Source organism: Cyrtonyx montezumae, unplaced genomic scaffold (assembly GCF_038088225.1).
Source record: "Cyrtonyx montezumae isolate F1298 unplaced genomic scaffold, pur_monq_1.0 scaffold_1, whole genome shotgun sequence".
Classification (NCBI taxonomy): Eukaryota; Metazoa; Chordata; class Aves; order Galliformes; family Odontophoridae; genus Cyrtonyx; species Cyrtonyx montezumae.
Window position 1 is genome coordinate 23023416 of NW_027071825.1, and position 21988 is coordinate 23045403.

At 52.2% G+C, this 21988-nt stretch overlaps 3 protein-coding genes and 1 long non-coding RNA gene across 9 annotated transcripts in view; all 4 read right to left on the minus strand.

Moving 5' to 3' along the window:
• Positions 1 to 5963, minus strand: part of DNM3 (dynamin 3) — a 165515-nt gene extending 159552 nt beyond the window's left edge. For all 5 annotated transcript variants that reach the window (XM_065743845.1, XM_065743828.1, XM_065743855.1 and 2 more), the window contains exon 1: positions 5804 to 5963. In XM_065743845.1, coding sequence (XP_065599917.1) covers positions 5804 to 5949 — 146 coding nt within the window. In that variant the 5' untranslated portion in view covers positions 5950 to 5963. The remainder of the gene's footprint in view (positions 1 to 5803) is intronic.
• Positions 5964 to 9397: 3434 nt separating this feature from the next.
• Positions 9398 to 14529, minus strand: METTL13 (methyltransferase 13, eEF1A N-terminus and K55). The gene is made up of 8 exons (XM_065743443.1): positions 14374 to 14529; positions 13100 to 13847; positions 12445 to 12644; positions 11898 to 12093; positions 11568 to 11711; positions 11221 to 11433; positions 10725 to 10856; positions 9398 to 10396 (listed from the first exon to the last, which is right to left on the minus strand). Exons 1-8 carry the CDS (start codon positions 14524 to 14526, stop codon positions 10122 to 10124), a joined length of 2061 nt encoding a protein of 686 aa, XP_065599515.1. The 5' UTR covers positions 14527 to 14529; the 3' UTR covers positions 9398 to 10121.
• Positions 14530 to 14938: 409 nt separating this feature from the next.
• Positions 14939 to 18238, minus strand: ITPA (inosine triphosphatase). Of its 2 annotated transcripts, XM_065743461.1 has the most exons (8): positions 18147 to 18238; positions 18007 to 18064; positions 17869 to 17933; positions 17320 to 17393; positions 16494 to 16525; positions 15810 to 15925; positions 15466 to 15542; positions 14939 to 15150 (listed from the first exon to the last, which is right to left on the minus strand). In XM_065743461.1, exons 1-8 carry the CDS (start codon positions 18207 to 18209, stop codon positions 15030 to 15032), a joined length of 606 nt encoding a protein of 201 aa, XP_065599533.1. In that variant the 5' UTR covers positions 18210 to 18238; the 3' UTR covers positions 14939 to 15029. The 2 variants fall into 2 exon arrangements, with proteins under 2 accessions (XP_065599533.1, XP_065599525.1); XM_065743453.1 differs by lacking the exon at positions 15466 to 15542 and having other exon boundaries at positions 18147 to 18221.
• A 3256-nt stretch (positions 18239 to 21494) lies between these two features.
• On the minus strand, positions 21495 to 21958 carry LOC136055076 (uncharacterized). The gene is made up of 2 exons (XR_010622803.1): positions 21840 to 21958; positions 21495 to 21735 (listed from the first exon to the last, which is right to left on the minus strand). It is a non-coding gene; the product is annotated as an uncharacterized LOC136055076 (long non-coding RNA).
• Between the last annotated feature and the right edge of the window lie 30 nt (positions 21959 to 21988).

Consider the following 21988-nt stretch of genomic DNA (forward strand, 5'->3'; position numbering starts at 1 on the left):
GATCCTGGCCCCTGTGGGGAAGTTTTCCATTAAACATGACTTGACAGAAGGTACTGACCATCACGTTATCCCAACATCATATTTTGACAGCAATTAGAGCACCTTGCACCGCAGTTCTGCGCAGAAAAAGACAAGCTTGTTCACTGTAGCAAAGAATGTGTTTTCTACTACTTAAAAAAACATAACCTACTATGTAATAGAAAGTTGCAAAGCCTCAGCAACGTCCATAGGACTGACAATTTGCCACACACAGCTATGAAAAGCTGCCAGGCAAACACACGCGAGCGCTAAGCTGAACGGTGCTCTGTTTGCAGTGATTATGCCGGGGCTGTGGGCTTGCTGTATTAACAGATCAGGAAGCTGCCAATGTGCAGGCTCGTAGGCAAGCCACTGTATGCACGGTGCATCTGTCCTCCCTGGCAGGCATCCAAAACTTTGCTGCATCATCCTAATTCCATTTGTGAAAATGCCCCTTTTCCTCTCTCTTTTTTAAGATTCTACAAAAGCTTCTGCTATTTCCTGCCCAGTGATGCTCTCCATCAATTCCAACCCGGGGGGGTGGAGGGGAAAGAAACCACAGAACAGACAAAACCCCAGCAATTCTTAGGATTTCATGTTGAAAAGAGTAAAGCAGACCTCTCAGTGCAACCGTATTCTCCCTCATCAGATGTGTTTGCTTTTAGGAAAAGACTAATTTACATATGCTGTTAGTGCATGAAAGCCCATCCATTCTCAGGGTGAATACTAATGCAGCAAGATTTGGTATTTCGATACAAGAAATGAACAGCAAAGGTTCTTTCCTTGCTTCAAATTGTTGTCAGTGCACTGAACCCAAGGTGAGATGCTGGGCTGTTCTTTTTTTGAACTTACTGCTGCTCAACACTATTAACTATGTTATTAGTTTTTTGTGTTTTTTTTTTAATTCAAAAAAAATATATAAGTAAGATTTTCCTGTACCTCATAATCAGACAAACAAAAATGTGCTGACTGTAAGGATCAGGCAGTAGGCATCGTGTTCCCAACAGCTGCATGAACCTACCTACATCATAAAGGCACTCATTTAGCACACAGCTCACCTCTGGATCATCTTGGCATGACAAAGCTTTTAGATACTGCAAATCTCAGTGCTGTCATCAAAACTCAGACAGAATAAGCTTCAGCCTTTCCTCCCAAATCACAATGTGCTGAACTCAGATCCACCACAGCACCGAGCTTTTAAGCAGAGGTACAGAATACAATCAGCTATGGCATGTCCCAAAGACCAAGAGCAAAATCTCTGACTCCAGAAGCACTGTGACAGTGCATTTCTCTCTCGTGATATACATGTGAAACAGAGAAGCTGCCTTTCTTTGTACTAGGCAAGTCATCAAAGATCCTTTTGCAAAACTGAAATGCATAAGTTTTTCTGAAAACAGAAATTTTCATCAGTTTTTTTGCATCAGTTTTTTCTGAAAACAGAGCTGAAATGATTCAGTTTTTCTGCTCCTTCCAAAATGCATGGAGGGAGAACACAAAGGGAACTACAGCATGAGGCCTGAATTTATAGACAGAACGACAACAGTGAGAGGTGGTAGTGGGGAGCAACTTCCCAGTAAAGATAGACATTGGGGATCTTCTGTCCCCAGTTTGCACAGCACCTGAGCCAGTGAGCAGGTGAGCACACCAGAGCACAACATCGCCTCCGATGGATGATGTTACAATTGCCTTCAGCGGTTCCCAGCTCAGCAGGAAGAGGCTGCAGTTACCTTCCAGTTGTTTTTGTGCTTGCCACAGAGCCCTGCCTGTTCTCTGCAGGTGAATCTACACACAGGTCATTTTAGCACATCCCACGTAGATGAGTGCTACTGAATACACACATATTTGCAGGCATCAAGTGATGAAGAGGAATTCAGCTTTGATTTAGTCAACTGTGAGGGCAGAAATCTAGCTGTGTTACAGCAAGAACTCCTACATCACTGAAGGGTGGAATATTGCACAGGAGCTGGGATGCAGAAATACTTTGCTAGGTATTGACTTGAGCATGACTTCCTCACACAAATTACAAAAGCTGACGTTATCGCTAGATGCTTTGGTTGAAAACTTCTCTTATCTCCAGCTACAGTCTCCTTTGCATCCCAGAGGCTATCTCAGACAACAGTACTTGGCAGTACATCAAAGCCCAGCGTGCAGTTAAATGGGATTTGCTCCTCTCAAGTTCAATAATGCTGCCTTGTTCGTCTTACTGCAACTTGCCGAAGAAAAAAAGATGCAAGGTCACAGTCAAATAATGCTCACTTCCTGCTCTCAGCATATTTACACTGCAGACACACAGCATTAAAGGGCCTCCCAGTAAGTCTCTGCACACGGGGACAGCAAATAAGGGGAGTTCACAGCTTCTAGTTAGCAGAAGGCCTTGCTTTGTCATGCGCTGTTTGAAAAACAGAAAAAGCAAAAAATGGATTCTGCCCCTCAGTGCTTGTAATCTAGGCAGAGGTTATTTAAGAAATGCCTCAGTCCTTCGGGAAAAATATCCATTTGTTCCATGATTAACAGACGGATAGCAAAGCACAATGTGATCTCTCTGAAGGACTCAACTGAACGCTGGCAAGGGGCCCTTCGTGGAAAGCAGAACCCAATGTCCTGTTCTAGTGTCATATGGGTATCTAAAGCAGACATCACACAAAACAGAAAAATGTGTCACTGCAAGCTTTAGATTGCAGTTGCAGTTATTCCATACAGATGTTAAGATTAAAAGCTAATATTTTCCTTTAAAAATAGAGCTAAAAATAAAGGAATTTAAAGAAACAAAAACCTACCTACAGGGTAAAGGCTTGAGGCACATGCACAAAGATACTAGTGTGGGTAACATTTAAAAAAGCATGAGGTCATGCCATAAATGAGAGGCAGAAAAAAGCACAGCACCCTCTCCTCTGCTTCCCTGCAGTAACCTGTAGCAGCTCACTCCCCGTGTCTGCAGGTGCACGTCCAAACGATCACAGCCTTAACACGCATTTATCTCAACCAGAAAGTGTTACTTCCTGTATCATCTACAAAGGTGAATCCCAAAAGCAATGCCCAGCAGGGAACGGCAAGACAACGTGTTACTTGTTGATGGCAGCCCTGCCCAACGCCAAGAGACCCCTTCCTGAAGGCAGCGTGCATAATAACATCAGACAACAGCTTAGAGTCATGCAATCTGCTGAATTTTCAGAAGTGACTCTGTATTATTCGTACTGTGAAGGAGTTTGGATAAACTGGATACATACGATCTGCTAATCTCCCACTAGGCGTCTGTTAACCTCTGAAGAGCAGAAGCATGCCTTTACCTTCAGTCCCCCAATGGCCTGAAATTAAAGCAGCAACTGCTGCTGAGTTTGTAGCACTGATTCGTGCCAAATAAGAGACATGGGTCCTCAACTCATATTTAAAAGAAAATTCTTGCTTTACATATGAAAAAAATATAATTAGCACTCTTGCTTTCACGCCTGTTATAACCACACATTTGTTTTACTTGGTACATACCAGTTCTCAGGACCTGGGATGAAACTGAACTCTCAGTTCACATCAGGTTTTATTTAAGGACAAAACTAGGCCATCTACATCACTTCTAAATAGCCACATTTGTTTAACAACCCTTAAATGTACAGAAGTATTTGGGGGAAGGAACCAAAAGGAGCCACTGTCTCCATTTAATGGAATCCCCAGAAACAATTCTAGCTTTTAGCACACCGGAGTGTTTTGATAGCTCCACTAATACCCTCAATATAGCTGTACAATGGCTTAATTAGTCAGGAAAAGGAGGGGTTGATTCTCATTTCCAGAAGGGCCTTAAGACTAAAAAAAGAAGGCAGAGCACCGCGGAGATGCCTGCCTCTCCTGCTGCTTGGCTTTTCCATGCCTGTTCCACGTAAGAGGTGGATTTCCTGTAAGAAGTGCTTCTGTCGATGACAGAAAACTAAAAGGACACGATATCTGCACCTATATAAGCACATCTCCCGCAGGTGCCCGCAGCCTGAGTGCCTGCTCTCCCGGGAGAGATGCTCTGCTCCCATGGTTGGATCGAAGCCCCCTTCTCTTTCCTTAACGCCTCAGCATTTCACAATGGACAGGAGCAGGAATGAGCCGAGCACGTGAAGTATTGTAATGCAAAAGGCAGAAAGCGGTACGTATTTCATAACAAACAGCTACACGGCCCCGAGATTATCCAAAGCGACTCAGATCAAAAAGCTGAAAAGCTGTGTGACAAAAGCAGACCTCGGGCTCTTAAAATGAAAGCGCTTGTTTGACTGTGACTGACAGGCTTACAATCAGGAGCTCACGTCTCTTATAAAACAATTATTTGGCCACATCCATTTCATATTACGTTAACCAGGGAAGGAAATAAAGAGCTTTCAGCTTTGAAATCCAATTATTAATTTCTCACTATCTGTAAGAATTAAACGAGGCTCTGATTCAAATCTGGAGAAAGAGGCCCTGATGAGATAAGCAAAGGCGCAGATGGAAGCGATCTTGGAAGCCCATCATGACGTGTGAAATAATAGAGAAACTCTCTACCCGGCTAGAATTCCCAAGGATTGCTTCCTGCCTTTATAAATAACCTTGTTATCACCAAAAGTGAGACATTTAAGAAGCACAAACAAAACGGCAGGCCCCGATCCTGTACCCTGCTCCCACCGTGGGGCTGGAGGTTGGGTTTCCTTTGTGCTTCTCAGGTACATCAGCTTCACTTTAAGCACTGCCCCAGCACCGTATGGGCACATTTGATTTTGTTCCAAGGAGAAGCAAGGCAGCGTGAACATTTGTTCTTGCCATACTCTCTTCAGACAATACCATTTCCTCCAATGAGAGCCACGAGCTCCAGTAAGGAACACACGGAGGTCTAACACGTAAATGTAAATGCTGCTGTTCTCCAGAGCCTCTTAATTTCATCCCAAAATAACATCCAAGGACTTCAAACAGAGTTCCTTGACTACCAAAAAAAGGAAAACCTCACCGCACGCAGAGGAGAAATAAACGATGAGTAAACCCTCCAAATACATTAAAGGACGTGAACCCAAATAGCAAAAATAATTGCTGCCCTGGGAGACCTGATGCTGCCCCACTGCAGCCTTGTCCCAAACCAGCCCCGAGGTCAGTCAGACCTGCGAGATGCGAACTGGATGCTGGGGAACGCAGAGGGCTAGGCTGCATAAGGAAGCTCTAACTCCAGTACAACCTGCAAGCAAGTACATCTGTTCCCTCTGTCTGTACGGGAAAATAAAGTCATTTTTAAGTCCTTCACAGGGATGGAAGCAAAGAAACACAGGTGTGTCAGTGCAGTGGCTACGGGCAGCTGAGAGAAACCAATCTGATCCTACAGTTCAGAGCCCTGCTAGCCTCAACTCTACCTGTATCTCCACACCTGCCACTGATTGCAGCTACTCCTGAAAGACAGGACTTCTCAGCTGTCTCTCTGAAAGCTGAGATTTCACAGCCCACTAACACCGACCATTCACACGATGAAAAAAAAAATAACACACCAGAGCTAACGCTCAAGCATCTGAGCGACGCGGGGCTGCTCTACCGCGATCAAAACTTCTCAGAGAATCGCGTTGCTGTCGGCCGTGCTGCAAACAGCAGCTTGCCCCCATCCTGGCAGCAGCCCATCCATCCTTGCAGCAGCACGGCGGAGGCGGCCAGCAGCCCGCAGCCATCGCGCTGAGCCCCGCGCCCGGGCAGGTCCGCGCTCCCGAGGGCGGAGCGGCGCCGCGCGGAGCGGGAACGGCGGGAGGGGCGCGCGCGGCCGCTGAGGTGAGGGGAGGACAAGCGTGGGCCGCCGGCTCACCTGGACACGCAGTTCTCCAGCACGGAGCTCTTGCCGGCGCTCTGCCCGCCCACCACCGCGATCTGCGGCAGGTCGAGCAGGCAGCTCTGACCCAGAGCCGCGAAGGCGTCCTGCAGCCGGTTGACGAGCGGGATGAGCCCCTCCATCCCGCCGCCACCGCCTCCTCCGCCCGCTGCCTCCGCAGACAGGTAACGGCCGGCGCACTGCGCGTGCGCAACGCTCCCAGCTGGTAGGCCACGCCCCCACCCGCTAGGCCACGCCCCCTCGGCTGGCGGCGGGTGCTTGTGAGGTGTACTGTAGACCCACGGCGGTTTGGGAACAGCTAGGGAAAGCACTGCAGTGGGCTCGGTGTGAGTCGCGTGGAGGTACGGTAACTTGACGATGAGATTTAGCTGTGATTGCCGGCTGTCACAACGCAGAAACATCCCAGGCTGTGGTGATGGAAGTTATCCTCCGTGCTAACCCAGACACGGGCCTTGCTCAGCATGAATAGCAGAACAGGGAGCTGCGAGCATCCAGCTGGCTGTGACAGGCGCTGGCGGGCTGGAGTGCGATCAAAACATCTTGGCTGGAGCTCACAGCCGGCATAAAACGTGAATCCCTACAGCGGGCCTGCTTCTAACCAGGAGCACAGAAAGATAACTGGATGGAGATGCAGAAGGAGCTGAGCGCCAGCAGAAGACCTGGAGCCATCCTCCCACTAGAGCTGGGGCTGAGAGCATACCACCAGCACAGGCACGGCTGCAACATGCTCCAAAAACCTCAGCCCATCACAAAGCCCCTCTCCATGCAAAGGGTAAGGTAAGAGCTGAACTTGTCCTCGTGGCAAGGGAAGATGCTGCCTGGCATCCGAGAAGGAGAAAGTATGTTTAGCTCAGGCTAAAGAGTTATTATTACTCTGTCTCTTCCCTTCTGAGAAAAGCCTTGTGGTCCTTTCTATCTGGATGGAGCCTGAGGTTATTGACATAATTATGCCAATTAGCAGCATGAATTTTTTTCACGCTCCCGACTGAGCAAGCCATGCCAGAAGGCATCAGAGGAGCTTTCTGGCCTTCTTCCAGCCAATGGGTTCCTACCAAGGCTGGGAGTCAGGAACAACAGCATGACATTTTGGCAAAACCCTCCCAGCACAAGTGTAGGCACGTTTCCCACCACCTCTGAAATCATCACTGTCAGGAACGGAGCAGCCTGGCACCAGGACCCCCTCAGCACAAGGCAGAAACGAGCACTGGATATGGCAGGATCCCCGGCAACAGCACTGTGCTACCCTGAAACTGCTAACCTGGGGACCTGTCCTTTCCAGTAGCTTTTGCTATTATGTCTTCGTTTTATTCTTCTTATTAAAAATAAGTGAGAAAACACATATTCTTACAAAAAGATTGAATTATTCCCTCCAGTCTGGGAAGTTTTCAGTGTTCCTGGCTAAGGTGACCACGCTCACCCTCTGACTCCATCACTTAGAAAAATCTGCCCCCTCCCAAAACATGCCACGAGCAGTCAGGATACAACCTTCCCATTTCCTCACAAAAGCATGAACATTTGCATTGTGCATGCACGTGCTGTTCCAAGGATGCATGCTTTCTAACAGCTCTAAAACGCCAGCAAAGGAGAGGGAAAGCACCTCCAGGTCCCTGTTTTCCTGAGGAGCGTAAGGTTTCAGGGCCCCGTGCTGGTTGTCACCTCCTTTTGTCACATGGGCTCAGCAAGAGGAGACCTCCACTGACCCAGCTCTCCCAGCATGGTGGGAAGGGAGGTGGCACAGCTGGATGACACTAGCTCCAGCGCGTTTCAGATCAAGCCTATGATAGCAAGTGTGTCCTGCCCTAACTGGCAGCAAAATAAATGGGGAGAAGAGCCTGGTTTCAGGGCACAGCTGTCGCTGTTCCTTACCCACTAACAGCTCTTCCAAACCAGGCAGCGTGACGTTAAAGCGGGACGTTCAGTTCAGCTCCCCAGGCTGCTTTATAAACACACGTCAGTGCAATTCCCTTCGTGAACACCGGGTTATGTAGGAGCTGCCACAGAGGAGATGCAGATGCCTGCAATGAGCAGCCGGGCACGCTCCCCCCGCCAGCAGAGCGCAGCCAAGGTTGCATCCTCCCCCGGGCCACATTCAGAAGAGGCACGCTCCTTCACGCATGATTTTTCCCATCTCTCCAGGGACCTTCCTCACCCTCTCCTTGGCTCAGCTCCAAACCCGAGGTCTCATGGAGCTTTCCATACAGCTGATCTGCGTGAAGCAGGAGGCATGGGGTTGGTGCCTGTGCTGCAAGGGGAGCTCCCAGGTTTCCACTAGCACCCGGCTCTACAGGTTTGCAGTGCTACTGTCAGCCAGCATCACGCAGTGCACCTGCCAGCGAGGAGAGCTCAGAGAAGAGACCTTGAGGCTGCAAGAGACTGAAAGTAGAAGGGCTGTGCTGCATTGCAGCCTGCAGAGAGGTTTCCCTGCAGCCTCCCACTCAGGGCACCTGGGAAGCAGCAGCAGTTCCTTGCTGCAGCCTGACAGCACACATCCTGCATCCTCAGCCAGCAGAGCCAGGCTTGCTGTGCACAGATCTGGAGGAAATCAGCTCAGGATCGACCCCCAGCAGCCAGGGCTGGCTGCAGTCTCAGGACTGAGCCATGCCCCAGTTTACACAGTGCTTTCTTTTTGTGCTGGGAAATCCAGAAAAGAAAGATGTGAGCATCTCCAAACCCATCTGAGGTTGCTAAGTGACAGGAGCGCTTGCTTCTAGCTCCCCTGTTTACAATGTGCCCACGCTGTAAAGGAAGGAAGTGAAGAGTAAAGGATGCAAACATAGTATACTGCCAAAACACTCATCAGGAACAGCTGCCAAACATATACGTTATCTACCCCCTTTTGGCTGCCCTGAGAAAATTTCTACCCATCAATTATTCCACTTTCACCTGCAGAGGATTTGAGGTATTTGCAGCACTCATTAAATATTTGCTGGTTTTCTGGCTGAAATGTATTCCTTGACCAACACTGCAGGGCTGTCAGTGGCTGCAAGGACAGCTGCAACGAACTGAGATCTCATCGCCACTTTCTTCCCAATAGATGCCTTTTGTTTTTCCAACAGGATGTGGCATTACACAGCAGTTAGGAAACGCAGCAGAAATGCAGAACTGGACAAAGGAGGGATGAACGCACCCTTTGTGTGAGCTGCCCGGGAAGAAATGAAATGGTTTAGATAAAATAAAGGGCACGCACGCTGATCTGTGTCGTTGGAATTACGTTGAGAATTGGAAACAGAGTTAAAAATAGACTGAATGCAGCACTGCTGATAAGAGTTGAGAAATTTGCCGTTGCTGAGCTGGATGGATAATAGACATCCTTCAAAAAAAGGTGCTAATGACTTAAGAGGTTTAGAAGGGAACTGAGCAGGGCAGACTGACTGCTGCACAAGCTGAGCTCCAGCCCTGCCCCTGCCAGTGACCAGCGACTGCATGCAGCCCCCGGCAGAGCACAGCACAGAGCTGTCACTGCTTATCTGTCTGCAGTGGGGAGCTGGCCAGCCCAAATCTGAGTGCTGACACTCACGAGTGCTCCGAGCGCCTGGGGAAGATCAAAATCACTTTACAAAAAAAAAACCATCTGCTCCCCCTGCACAGAAGCAGGTCAGCCAAAGGAGAAAGTGGGGCACCAACTTGTCCCGTTACATGGAGAATAACACAGAGAGCAATGGACACGGGACCTGAGCACCTCCCTGCACAGCCTGGCAGGACCCCAGAGCAACAGAGGTATCTCCCACCAAAGGGACTGTGGTGTCCTAACACTGCTAGTGAGAAACAAGCCTGGTGGAACACTGCGGACCTCAAAAGCAGTCCTGAGCTTTATTTTCACAGCAGTCAGCCTAACTACACACACCTGCTACCAGCTTCAGGGCAGAGCTGGGGGTTTGCAAAAAAAGCAGAGTTCCTGGAGGCATGGAAGAAAGCAGAACATGGGGAAGAAGCAGTGCTGGAAGGGAAGAAGATAGTCAGAGTGACATTTAACCACAAAAGGGAAGCAGTGGGGACAGATACAAACACACAGCCCTGCCGGCACGGGACCACCTTCTTCCTCTCACCACCCCAACACTGTCCCATGGGCAGCACAGCTCCCTGCTCTCCCATCACCCTTCCCCAGCCTTGCTGTATGCAAAGAGCAGGGCTCAGCACCCCGGGAGCCACACTGGGCTCCTTCCTGCTGTAGGAAGCCCTTCTCCATGCCAGCCCCATCCTTCAGGCAAGCACCAGGCCAGCTGAAGGGTCAGCAATGTCCCAGCTGCAGCGCCATGAAGGGACTCCTTTTGCTCAGGTGGCATCGGGACCTCCCTCAGAGGATGGTGATGGCCTGCAACATGTCTGCAAGCACATACGAGCTGTCCCAGGTGCGTCCCAACTGCTGCATTGACCCCTCCAGTGCCTGGGCAAGCACTGTGAGCTCCACGGCGTCCCGCCGGCTCTCAGGGCAGGGCTGGCAGAACAAGATCTCGTTGACCTCCCCATCAATGCGGCGCACATAGAGCAGGGGGAAGACTTCCCTGAGGATGGCCAGGACAGACTCCTTCAGCCGAGCATCACGACACACCAGGTTGAGCACGAAGACTCCTGCAGCAGATCAAGAGGAGTTCAGAACAGCCACCTGCGAGCCTGACATCCCACACACACCTCCCTACTCACTCTACACAAAACATGGCTGCACCAACACCACTGATGGCACCAGCTCCCTCTCTCACATGGCTCTGGGCAGCACAGAGAGTGATCTCAGCCCAGCTCCACATCACTGGGAGCTGGGATCTGCTGGGAAGGGCAGCTGCCACACAGCAGTCCTGGCTACAGCCAGGACAGCAGGATGAGGAACCCGCCACCCAGACCCTAACCAGGCAGCCCAGCCTTGGCATCTGAAGGGGCACCACCACCAGAGCCCCCCTCATACCTTTTGGCTTGAGAATAGTTTTAACTTTCTCCAGGAAGGGCTTCTCCACGAATGCTGGAGGCGGACAGCTCATCCCTACTGTGAGGTCTTTGCTGTCCACATCGAACATGATGGCATCATACTGAGCCGGGGCTGCAAGAGAGAACATGGATTCATTATCCCAAGGGACAGTGATGAGCCATGCCATGTGGGGAAGCAGCGAACATGGTGGCCAGGACACCCCCTCTGCCACTTTCAGCTGCTTCTTGTGGCAGCACTTCAGGACTGGGAGAAGACAGCAAATGTTAAGGTCCCCTGCACACAATGACAAGGACAAGCCTGCTTGCTGCAGAGACCTGGCAAGGTTGGAGCTTGTGACACATAGAGGTGCAAGAAAAACATGGGAACACACATGGCTGTCGTGGAGAGACAGGATGACACAGAGAGAAAGAAGCAATGCTGGAAACCTGCAGGAGGGCAGGACAGGAAGCATAATTAAAGCTCTGCAGGACAGTACCTTCAGCAGCCAGCTTGGCTATGTGATCCAGGCCATCAGCAATGTGCACCTGCATCCGGTCACCCTGGGAGAAGCCGAACCAGCGTGTGGCCACCTCCAGCATGGAGGGGTCAATCTCCACCACAGCCACGTGGGCCTGTGAGAAGTAGTCGTGGACGAAGAGGGGCAGGCTGCCACCGCCAAGCCCCACCACAAGGACTGCAATCGGGGCTCCTGCCAAGGAACAAAGCCCAGGTGAGCTGCCAGGACAGCCATGCTCCCTCCACCCATTTCACCCGCCGGCCCCAAGCTGCTTCTGGCAGGGCTCTGGGGTTCCGCAGCCAGGAAAACCCTTCCCACCTCGTCACCTGGCAGGGGGTTGGAGCTGCCCAGCAGGCAGAGCCCTGCCACCATGGCCTTGTGGTGCTCGCAGCAGAGGTAGCTCTTGTCAATTGCCATAGGAGGCCCAGCAAGGCCAGGCTTCTTTTTGTCCTTCTTCCGTTTCTTCTGGGCTGAAAGACAAGAGGTAAGGTGAGGCTGGAACCAGGGATGCTTTCTGCAGACTGAGTGCTCCAACCTCAAGTCTGACCAGCAATGCAGAGAGCAAAACCCTTCCCACATCTGCACTGAGATGGGACAAACAGGTCCCAGCGTGACTTCTTCGGCCTTACCCTGTACCTGACCCCTCCTCAGCATACCTGGGGGAGGTGCAGGGGCGAGGAGCCGGGCCTCTGACTGCACCACATTCCTGTTGCTGAGGAAGACAAGGCGACGGAAGTAGCACGCATCGTCCCCCTTGACGTCTTCCACGACAAACTCCCCACTCAGGGGACTGGTATCAGAGTGCTGTACTGTCCGCACACCGATGTCCCCTCCCACGGACAGGAAGGGCACCTGCAGGGAGAACAGAGACTCGCTGCATCCAGGTTACAGGGACAGGCACTGGCCCTGTCCTGGCTGTGATGGAGGGCTGGGATGAAGTGGACGTCCCTGAGAAGCTGCAGTGCACAGGGCACTGGGCTCACCTCGATCTATGTTGGGGTACAGGAAGCCAACTCAAAGGTCTTTTACTAGGGGATCTTGGGGAATTGGAGCAAGAAAGAGGAAACAGAAGAGATGGGAGGAGTTAAAGGTGAGAAGATAGGGCCAGATGCTCTCAAGTTTTTGGGACGGCCCTTTTTTGTGTGCGTGTTTGGCATTTTGGGGTTGGCCTGGGCTTTGGGAAAGCTCAGTGAGTGGGCTCACCTGCTGCCTGGCGGGCAGGCCCGGCAGGGCCAGCTCCATCACCTTCCCTGACAGCTCTGCCTGGATGCTCGCCATGCCCTCGTAGTGCTGCTCCCTGTGCAGGGCCGCAGTGACCAGGCGCCCAAAGCCCGCGCTGGCAGCCAGCTGCCTCCGCCCTTCCTCCGTCCCAAAGAGCCACTCGGTTTCTCTGCCCTGTGGGACTGCAGATAGAGGCTGCGGTCAGGAGAGCCCCAGGCAGGTGCTGGCCCCTGCACAACCACCCTGGCTTTCAGGAGAGGAACTGCAGGGTATAGAGATTTCACAAGGAGGCACCACTGCGTGACACAGCTGTATGCCTGGAGTTAGGCTGCACGACCAGTGATCAAAAGGACATTTCTCAAATTGGGTAGGCTCACGCAGGGGCCACATCTCATGATAAAGGGGTGTCCAACAGCCCCACAACTCATCTGTGGTTTGTGCTGAGCTCTGCAGGCACACAGGAAGCAAACAGTGCTCCTGGCAGAGCTTGATAAATCTCTGGGAGTAAAACACCCACCAAACCCCACAGAGTCAGACAACTTCCCTCTTCAGCTCCAATTCCAGCAGGCCAGGAGCACTGCTGCTACAGCAGCTCCTGGAGTGCTGTCTCTTTGCAGGCAGGAGAGGCTGTACTCACTGATGAAGATGGCAAAGCGATTGTCCCGGGAAGGTTTCACCGCTGGGCTGTCGACTACATGCAGTGTGTAGCGGGGTCTCCCACTGGCTTTGTCACACAGATCCAAGGAAAGCTGCTCCCCACAGGGGCCTTTGCTGAGCTGGCTGCAGACCAGGGCGTAATGCTGCCTGTCCTTCACCGCCTCCACAAGCCGCTCCGTGCTCTCCAGTCGCAGTGGCTTGTCCTGCTCCTCAGGGCAGATCTCCAGGATCTGCGGTGCAGAGCCAGGGATCTTCTTGAACTTGGTCATGACGTAGACAAAGACGGGCAGGACAAACTGCTGCTTGTCCCTGCTGGTGGCCACCTCGTGAACACGCACTACCCAGCCCGCCTGGGAGAAGTATTCCACCGCTTTCTTCAGCACATGGGCTTGAGCCAAGGAGACACAGAGGTAGCGCCCTCCCACCTGCAGGACCCGGCTGATCTCGGCAAACATCCTGTCCACCTTGCACAGAGTGATCTCTTCGTCATCGGTGAGGATGGCATCCAGCGTGCCTTTGTCGAGGGCCACTTGGAAGTGGGCATCCGGGAAGTCCATCTGAAGCATGTCCATCTGCAGGTAGCTCATTTTTGGCCTCCTGCTCGCGCTCCGCTCCTGCATCTGACGGATCACGGCGTCGCTGATGTCAATGTTCACAATGTCCTCACACATCCCCGTGTCGTACATCTGCTCGCTCAGCTCCGAGTTCCCACAGCCGACCACGAGAACCTGGGAGGTGAGACAAGAGCAGCAGTGATGGCGAGGGTGCCCTGGATACACACCTCAAAGCATTTCACAGCACAACAATGCGACGTTAACCATGCACCCTCAGCAAGAACCACATCCACAGAGCCTACAGATCCATAGCACCTCCAGATACTTCCCATGGCCCTAACGTAACAATTGCATAAAAGCACATGGGCACAGAAGAAACGTGCCTGCACTGCCTTTCTTCTGGTGATAATGTGGGGGATTTAACCCCATGGTGGAACGACACGTAGGTCTCTCCTGATCTCTTGCTACAGCACGCTTGGAGACATCCCATTTCTTGTGCCAAGAGCTGAGAGCACAGAGCACTGTGCTGTCACCTTTCCCTTCAGTGAGCCAGATCTCACTACGCTGCTAATTGAGTTAGTGATGGAGGGGGGTCACAAACAAGGCTCTGTGGGGAGCAGACCGGACAGAACCGGGGGATCTGCACGGCAGAGAGCGAGCGGAAGCACGGCTAACCGGGAGCGGAGATCCGGGGCCTCACCTTGTCGCGGGGCCGCACGTACTTGAGCAGCACGGGGCACAGCTCCGGGAACGCCCCGTACCACTCGAAGGCCCGCTGCCCGCGCTGCCGGAAGAACCGATCCCAGTACCGCGCAGAGCCGAACTCCTCGGGGCTGCGGGGCAGCAGCTCCATGGCCCCGGTTCGGCCCCGGTTCGGCCCTTGGGTCCCGGTCCCAAACACGTGTCCCCGGACCGCGCCCCCACTGACGGCATCAGGATGCGCAGCGCGCCCATTGAGCGCAGCGCTCGCGTCGCTGATTGGCTACTGCCCCCGCCTCGGCTGCTTCCTATTGGCAGATCACTCAGGAAGGGCGGTGCTTCCCACGCTCGTCCTCCCGGCCCGGAGCGGTTACGCGGTTTTTCTGCCGTTTTCATCGGTAAAACCCGGGTGGAGACGGTGGAAGGTCTCAAACGTAGCAGTTCCTGCAAGCCTCCCGCGAGGCATAAACGTAGCACCGTAACTAACGTGCGTCTGAGTTCTTCAGACGTTTTTGAAGCGACACAAATGGGGGGGGGGGGGAGAAGAAAAAAGCAGTGTACGTGGCTTCCCCTTGAGCAACTTTAATATAAGCACGTGACCGAACCGAGATCTCGGAGGGCTGTATATGGAAAGTATAGCATGCAGTGTCTATGATGCTAGCTGGGGCTGGAGGGGGCCTCTGTTGAGTTGCTCTGAAGGAAGAAGGCAGAGAGCTCACTCAGTGCACGGTACCGGTGTGAGATGGAGTTCTTCACAGCCTTGGGCAGCTCGGCATAGCTGGAGTGGGAAGAAACCAAAACAGCCTTCAGCAGCTGAGTTGCTGCAGCATGTCCCCGAGAGCTCCCCCCCTTTGCCTTGCTTGCTGCCCAACCACAGTGGGGGTGTTGGCAGTGATACGTGTTGGCAAAACCAGCAAGCCCCATACCAATCTGGGTTTCTCTGTAACCCCACTCAGACCCAGCACAGTGTTTTCTCCTTGCTAGAGTGCTAGTGGTTCATATAAGGTTCCTCTCAGTACAGAAAAAAACACAGCGCCAATCCCTTCCATTCCTTAGAATTCCCACGAAGAGCTGTAGGTAAAAAGCCACTTACGTCTGGTCATAGCCATCAGGCTGAAAGCAGGGATCCCAGCCAAAATCTCGAGGGCCTCTGGGCTCAACAATCACCCCCTACCATGAAAAAGCCAAAGAGTCCTGTAAGTCATGGTTCCTCAGCACTGCTGGTGCAGTGATACCCGAAACACAGGCTGCGAAGTGGCACTCAGCCAGCCATGGCTGTGGCCACCCACCAAAGGTTTGATGCTGCCCTCATTTCTCACCTTCCACACCTCCCAGACTAAGAGAACTAACAACTGCACTCCAAGCAGAGTCAGTGACCTCACCCTGTCCTTAACAGAGCCAATGCTATTACAAAATGTATATCACAACTCCACTTACATGTGTCTGGCCTTTGAAAAGCTTCACGGGCTCCTCTGGGTTTCCAGTACTGAACGCAAAGGTGCAAAGAGCATAGGCAGATTTGTCCTCAAACCCAGCCAGCAGCTTGTACAGGCCTGAGCAACACAGAGGATCCTGGTGTCAGTGTGACTCCAGCAGAGTGCAAGACACCCACCTAGAGACGGATCAAGGGAGTACTCTGCATTCACATGGACGAGGAAGAACCAGACTGTAACAAAGCTGAACAAAGCTTCCAGCCGAATCCCTCTTATCCCTGAGCTGCAGGGCCCCAAAATTAATTTGGGAGCAGAAAGAAAGAAGCGTGTTGCATCAGAGAAGGACTAAAGCCCCTTGTCAATCAAAGCGATTAAAACTCCTGCTCACGATGCCAGTCCGAGATCACAGGTCTTCCAGGTTACCTCTGTGAAAGAGGATTCCCACAGGCCCTGCCACCTGCCCAAGGGGGCAGATGTTTGGGAACCCAGCAACACAAGGATGATGCAAAAGCTCCTGGGGGAAACAACATGCAGTGAAGAAGGGTGCAGAAGCAGGCAGCCAGGTGGGGGAGCACACTCAGCAGCACCCAGCACAAGCAGGGGTTCATTTCCCATGACACATTGTCCCCGGGAGCCCAAGACTTGAAAAAACAGAGTTACATGCAGACAATGCTACAAAAGGCAATACCTTCTGGCTTGAGCTTTTCCAGGAACCATTTTCTGAAGGGGGAAAAAAGGACGAAAGACAAATGTTTGTTAATGTTACTCAGCACTGAAGCCATCCTTGAAGCACTGTTGCCTATGTTTTCACAGCTCTTTGAATCCCTCTTAAATGTCAAATCACCTCATTCTGGTCTATTTACAAGTAAAGACAAACCTAGTTCTTAAACTAAATAGGACACAAAGAAAACAACAGTGGGGTATTTAATCTCAACTTCTGTGCAAATAATCTAGCTCTCTCTCGTAAACATCAACTAGCTAAAATACATTTCTTGATTCCACTTGTTCACATTTTACACCCATTTCTAGTGCACACCGAGTTAGTTAAAGCTTTGATAACTGATTAGCTCAGCAGAGTTTGAAAGAGTCACAGCAAAAGATAATACCAGGAGCTAAGACTGTATTTCATTAGAAGAAACACATAGTAATTAATTGATCCCATTACCTGCAGGATTAAAACAGGCCCTTATGAGAATCTAGGGGACTCTCACCTAAGAGCTCTCCTGATACACCTGGTATCTCAGTGCCCAGCGTGGGGCTCCCAAGTTGGCTGCAAGAGGAGGTACCCAAGATTGAGAACAAAAGGCAACAGTTCAGGTCTGTCTCTCCTGTTCTAGTGTTCTACAGCACTCCTCATGTCCTGCCCATGGGATGAAGAATGAAACAGAGGACACAGAGCACCTCTCTGACCTGACTGCTCCCAGTGCATGGAGTATTCCCTGAGAAGCACATCCTGCCAAGCTGTATTCCTTGTTCTTGGACATGAAAGATGAGGCAGGTTCCCATCTACTTACATGTACGGTCCTGGAAGTCCCCCCAAAGCATTGAAGCACAAGCAGGTGTCCTCTACTATAACAGGGCCCCGAATCTGCAGCGAAAGCAACAGACCTCAAGGGAAGAACTGCCTCCAGACTCATTTTCCTACTCAGTCCTGGTCTCATACATCCAAGACAACAAGAACAATACAGGAATAACAGCCATCAGAGCCCTCCCCACACAGCCAAGCCCACAGCCTCCCCAGCACGGGCTGAGCAGTGGCAGACAGGTCCTCTCACAGAGAAAAGCGAGCAGATCTGCACAGCCCTGGCTCTGACGGGGGCAGAAACAGCAGGATCACTTAGGAAGCCGCAGCAGGAGCTCCGACAGCTGGAAAACTCTGTGCCCACAGCCGCCAGGGCTGTGCTGAGGGACCTGTCACATCTGCTCGCTGCTCTGCGGACACGAGACCACAGGAGCATCAGCAGCACTGCCTAAGCACGGTGCCACCGTGCGGGGAGGAAGGACACACCAGCTGAGGGCCGCTGCCCGCCTCCAAAAGCAGAAGCGAACCGGGAGACGCTGACCTGCCGGGCGGCTTCACGGCACTTCTGCACGGAGATCTCGTCCGGCTCCCCCTGGTACTCGGGCACTGGGGACACACACGCGCGGTCGCTGAGGACACCGCCGGGCCGGACCGGGCCGCGTCCCCTCCAACAACTTACGGTCAATTTTCTTCGCCACCAGCGTGTACGGAGACGAGTCCCCGAGGATCTGAGTGACCTGCGGGAGGCGAGGGGGAAGCACAGCCGTCAGCCCCGCTTCCAGTCGCGCAGCCCCCGCGTTGCTAGGCAACTGAGCCCACCTCCTCCAGCTTCTTAGCGTTGCCCGTCACGAACACCACGCTCCGCCGCACCGGCGCCGCCATGCTGCCCCGCGCCTGCGCGCCGAGCAGCCAATCAGCGACGGCGGCGCCGTCACCCTCGGTAACGCCCGACCAATGAGAACGGCCGAGCCTCCGCGGCGGGCCGCGGCGCCTTCGTCGCTACGCACGCGCGGGATCGCGCTTCGCGATCTCGCGATTAGTGCCGTGGCTGACGGGTTGCCATGGAGACCGCCCTCTCCGCTGCCGCCATGGCGGACCGTCCGGTTCCCTACGCGACCCGAGACGCCTCAGATCAACGCCGGGCTGAGGACGGCACGTAGCTACTACGGCTGCGGGAGGCGGGGACAGCGCCCGGCTCTCCTGCCCTGTTTTCCCTTTAGTCAAGGAGATGACGGAGCTGGGCCGCGCTCCACGCTGTGCTGTTTACTCCGAGCTCTGGCAAGCCTCTGCACTTTGGGACTGCAGATTTCCTACGTGGGAGCGATCAGGTTTCATCTTTCTGAACACACCTGCGAGAGCAGCTGGCCCCTGTCATAAAAAAACAGGGGAGAGCTGGGTCCAGGAGTCAAAGGATGCTCCCTTGTGGGTCCCGCTACTCTTCTCATCTGCATGAAAACAAATCAAAGCCTTCCCAGAACTGTCACAAGGACAGAGCTCTGTGTTGGCTGTGGCCCTGGGAGGAGCTGAACCCTACAGAAATGGGACGAAGAAGCCCAAAGGGCAGAGGAGAGCACTGCCCTGTCCTGCCCACAAGCAGGATACCAGGAGCAATGCCACCGCAGCACCCAGGACCCCTCCTCATGCTCTGCTGTCCCTGAAGCTCCCATTTTACAAAAGGCTTCTCAGGGGGAAACCTTTTCTTCCTCTAAGAACAGAGCCAGGAGCACAGAGGCCTGACCCTGCTGCTTCAGCACAACAGCTCTCCGTCTCCACAGCCTCCTGCCCCCCATCCCTTACTGCACAGGTCCTGCCAGCAAGCTTGGAGGGTGCAGCAACCCTACAGGAGGAATGCATCTCACCAGCAAGCCTGGGGAGGACAGCAGCTCTGCAGGAGGAACATACAGCACCGACCAGAGCACACTGCTCCCTGTGAAAACCGATGGCGTGGAAAACAGCAGCTAACGAAGAGATCTGGGCAAAGAGGAAATGGATAAAACAGAGCCTATGCTTGGGTGGAGTTATTGTTGTTGTGAAATCTCCTTCATAACATCTCTCAAGTGAAAACCAAACCCAAAGAATGCAGACAGCTTCTTCCCAGCCCTGCTGGGAATGACAGCCCTTCCCTATCACTGCAGCTCTGCCTGCAGTCCGGCCCCGGCAGGACTGCACAGTCTGCACTAAAAAGACCAAGGCACTGTTAAGGAGAACAAGGACTGCTCTGTTACATAGCTGAGACTAGATACTGTAATGGCCTTTTCAGCCTTGAAAAAACTATAAACTGCTTGATAAATTTTGTCACCGACAGAAGTTACAGGACTGCTGATTTGCTGTTGACTGTTTCCCAGCCAGAGATGGTCTCCTGAGAAGGTCTGTGCTTAGGATGACCCTGCTCTGTTCAGGGTCTTGAACCCAAAACCTAATTCTGGCAACCCAGAGAGTAGAGTGCTGAAGGCCTTGGCAGCTTTCTCTGCCCCGCATCTTAAGCACAAATTCTTGCACCCCAACCTTCTGGATGAGGCTGCAAAACCACCTGGCCAGCACTGACAAAACAAGCCACGTTTCCAGCTGCCTTGGGAGCATCTGCTCCAGTTCCATTGGTATCAGAGGATGAGCACAAGCAGGAGGGTGCAAGGTTCCTTCTCCATGGGTCCAGGTCAGCTGAAAATGCATCCGTGCCTTTCTACAGCAGTGTACTGCTGTGACCAGGCTAAGGACAGCTGTTCTCAGCAGTACACTGGTGCTCACAGGGACAGTTTAATGCAAACTGGAATCTCTTTTCTACGGACAAGCTGCTGGTAGATATCTAACAAATCCAGCAAGGACAGAACTCTCTTCAGGTAGCTTGGTTGTTCTTGCAGTTCACATCCATCTTTTTGTCCCTCCAAAGTGACACCTGCACCAGGCAGGGGACAGAGTCCCCAGGGGAGCCAAGCTGTGGCTGTTCTTGGTTCAGAGGAGCAGACAAGAGAGAAGGATGTAGCAGCAGCTCCTAGGCTTGGCAGCCAGTAGAAATTATTCAATATAGCAGGATCACCAAGAAGCCTTCATGCAACCAGCATCCATCCTCCAAGGCCCTAAATCCAGCTCAGGATGGATGTGAAGTCCTGACACACTCTTTCAGCATCTAGGTCCTTCTGTGCCTAGAATCAGCAAATGCAAGATGGGTCCAGAAGAGAATACTAGAGGTGCAAGCAGGGCCCTCCAGCAGCAGGAGTAAAACCTGCCCTCACACGCAGCAAAAGAGCAGGCAAAGCACAGTCATTACACGGAATCACAGTGCAGCTTATTCACTTTCCAACTGGCAGGAAAGGGCCCCCCATACTCAAGTGAGACCTGCAGCCCTGCTGAAGACACACAACATCCCCCTTCATCTACTCTCTCAATCCTTTGCAGCTGGAGAGCAGCCGAAGACATAAGCTGGGTGATTTTTATCCCTTCCATTGAATGGATGATTTTACCCTCAGGATCTAAAAACTGTGGTGATGTGTTAGAAGGAAAAACCCAGCTTGGCTTTCTGATTCCCACCTGGAGTGAACAAGGCACACAGAGGGGAGAAGTTGTATTCATACACAGGCAGAGCAAGTAGAGCTTGTAATCACATCTAGCACTCCAACCTGCTGTGCTCACTTCTAATCCTCTTCTCTGCATGGAGCAGCACCACCACTCAGGTGGAAACTGCACGAGGTCCTGGGGGCAAGTCCACAAGAGAAGGCTGGATGGTGGCACGAGGAAGGCTCTGGGGCACTACTTCCCCTCCTCTCCCAGTAAAATTCCTTCAGACACAGGCTAAGCAGGACTATGCTCCTCTCATCAGCAGGAAAGAAACAGGAAAAAAAAAAAAAAAGAACCAGGAGAGTGAGGAAAAGACAAAAAAAAAAAAGAGAGTCTAAAGTTCTAGGCTCAGTGCAGGACCCCAAAATAAAGTGCAGACAGAAATGCCACCAGTGCCTGAAACCAGTTTGCAGCCAACCAGAAGGGGACTCACGGTGCCAAAATACATCAGTCCTACCTACAGACAGAGGAGACCCACTCCCATTGAGTCCAGCACCACAGCCACACTGCACACCAAGCTACCTGGCCTGGGCACAGCCCCCAGCCCATTAGGTCCCAAGGAAGGAAAACCAAGCTGGCATTCACAACTACCATCACTGCATCAAGGTGAAGGGCTCTGAGTATCAAGTGGGCTTGGTTTATTTGGGGCAGATATAAGGACAGCTGCCATCTTCCCGCTGTGTCCTGAACCACTGGGCTAACAGCAAGCTGGGCTTTACATGCTTCTTCCTTCTGGTTATGAGAACACCAACACAGCTCCTTTCCTAGGGATTCCCAGCAGTTGAGAGAAGGGACGTGCAGTAACTTCACATGTACAGTCAAAAATAAAAGTTTACTGGAATGTCTTTAGTCACACCTGTAAGCAGCAATACTGAAAACACTGAGCCTGTGCATTCCCATGGATTGGAAAAGAAAACTATTATTTTTTTTCCTTTTGTAACATGAGGAAAAAAATAATACCCTTGCAGTTCTCCACAGAAGGGTCAGTGTCCTGGAACATAACGGTGTGCTTCCCTAGATATTTTTCTCCTCCTTCAGCCTGTTGAAAGGACAGAGTCCCCTCTGCCTTCTGCAGTAGGAAGCAAGGAACTGCTCAAGCTTCAAGGATC

Coding starts and splice junctions, on each gene's coding strand:
- METTL13 (XM_065743443.1), bottom strand. CDS start 14,526: ATGGAGCTGCTGCCCCGCAGCCCCGAGGAGTTCGGCTCTGCGCGGTAC. Junction 12,645..13,099: donor TCGCTTTGCCATCTTCATCA/GTGAGTACAGCC, acceptor CTCTATCTGCAG/TCCCACAGGGCAGAGAAACC. Junction 11,712..11,897: donor CGCCCCTGCACCTCCCCCAG/GTATGCTGAGGA, acceptor CTTGTCTTTCAG/CCCAGAAGAAACGGAAGAAG.
- ITPA (XM_065743461.1), bottom strand. CDS start 18,209: ATGGCGGCGCCGGTGCGGCGGAGCGTGGTGTTCGTGACGGGCAACGCT. Junction 18,065..18,146: donor ACGCTAAGAAGCTGGAGGAG/GTGGGCTCAGTT, acceptor CGCCTCCCGCAG/GTCACTCAGATCCTCGGGGA. Junction 15,151..15,465: donor CCTGATGGCTATGACCAGAC/GTAAGTGGCTTT, acceptor TTCCCACTCCAG/CTATGCCGAGCTGCCCAAGG.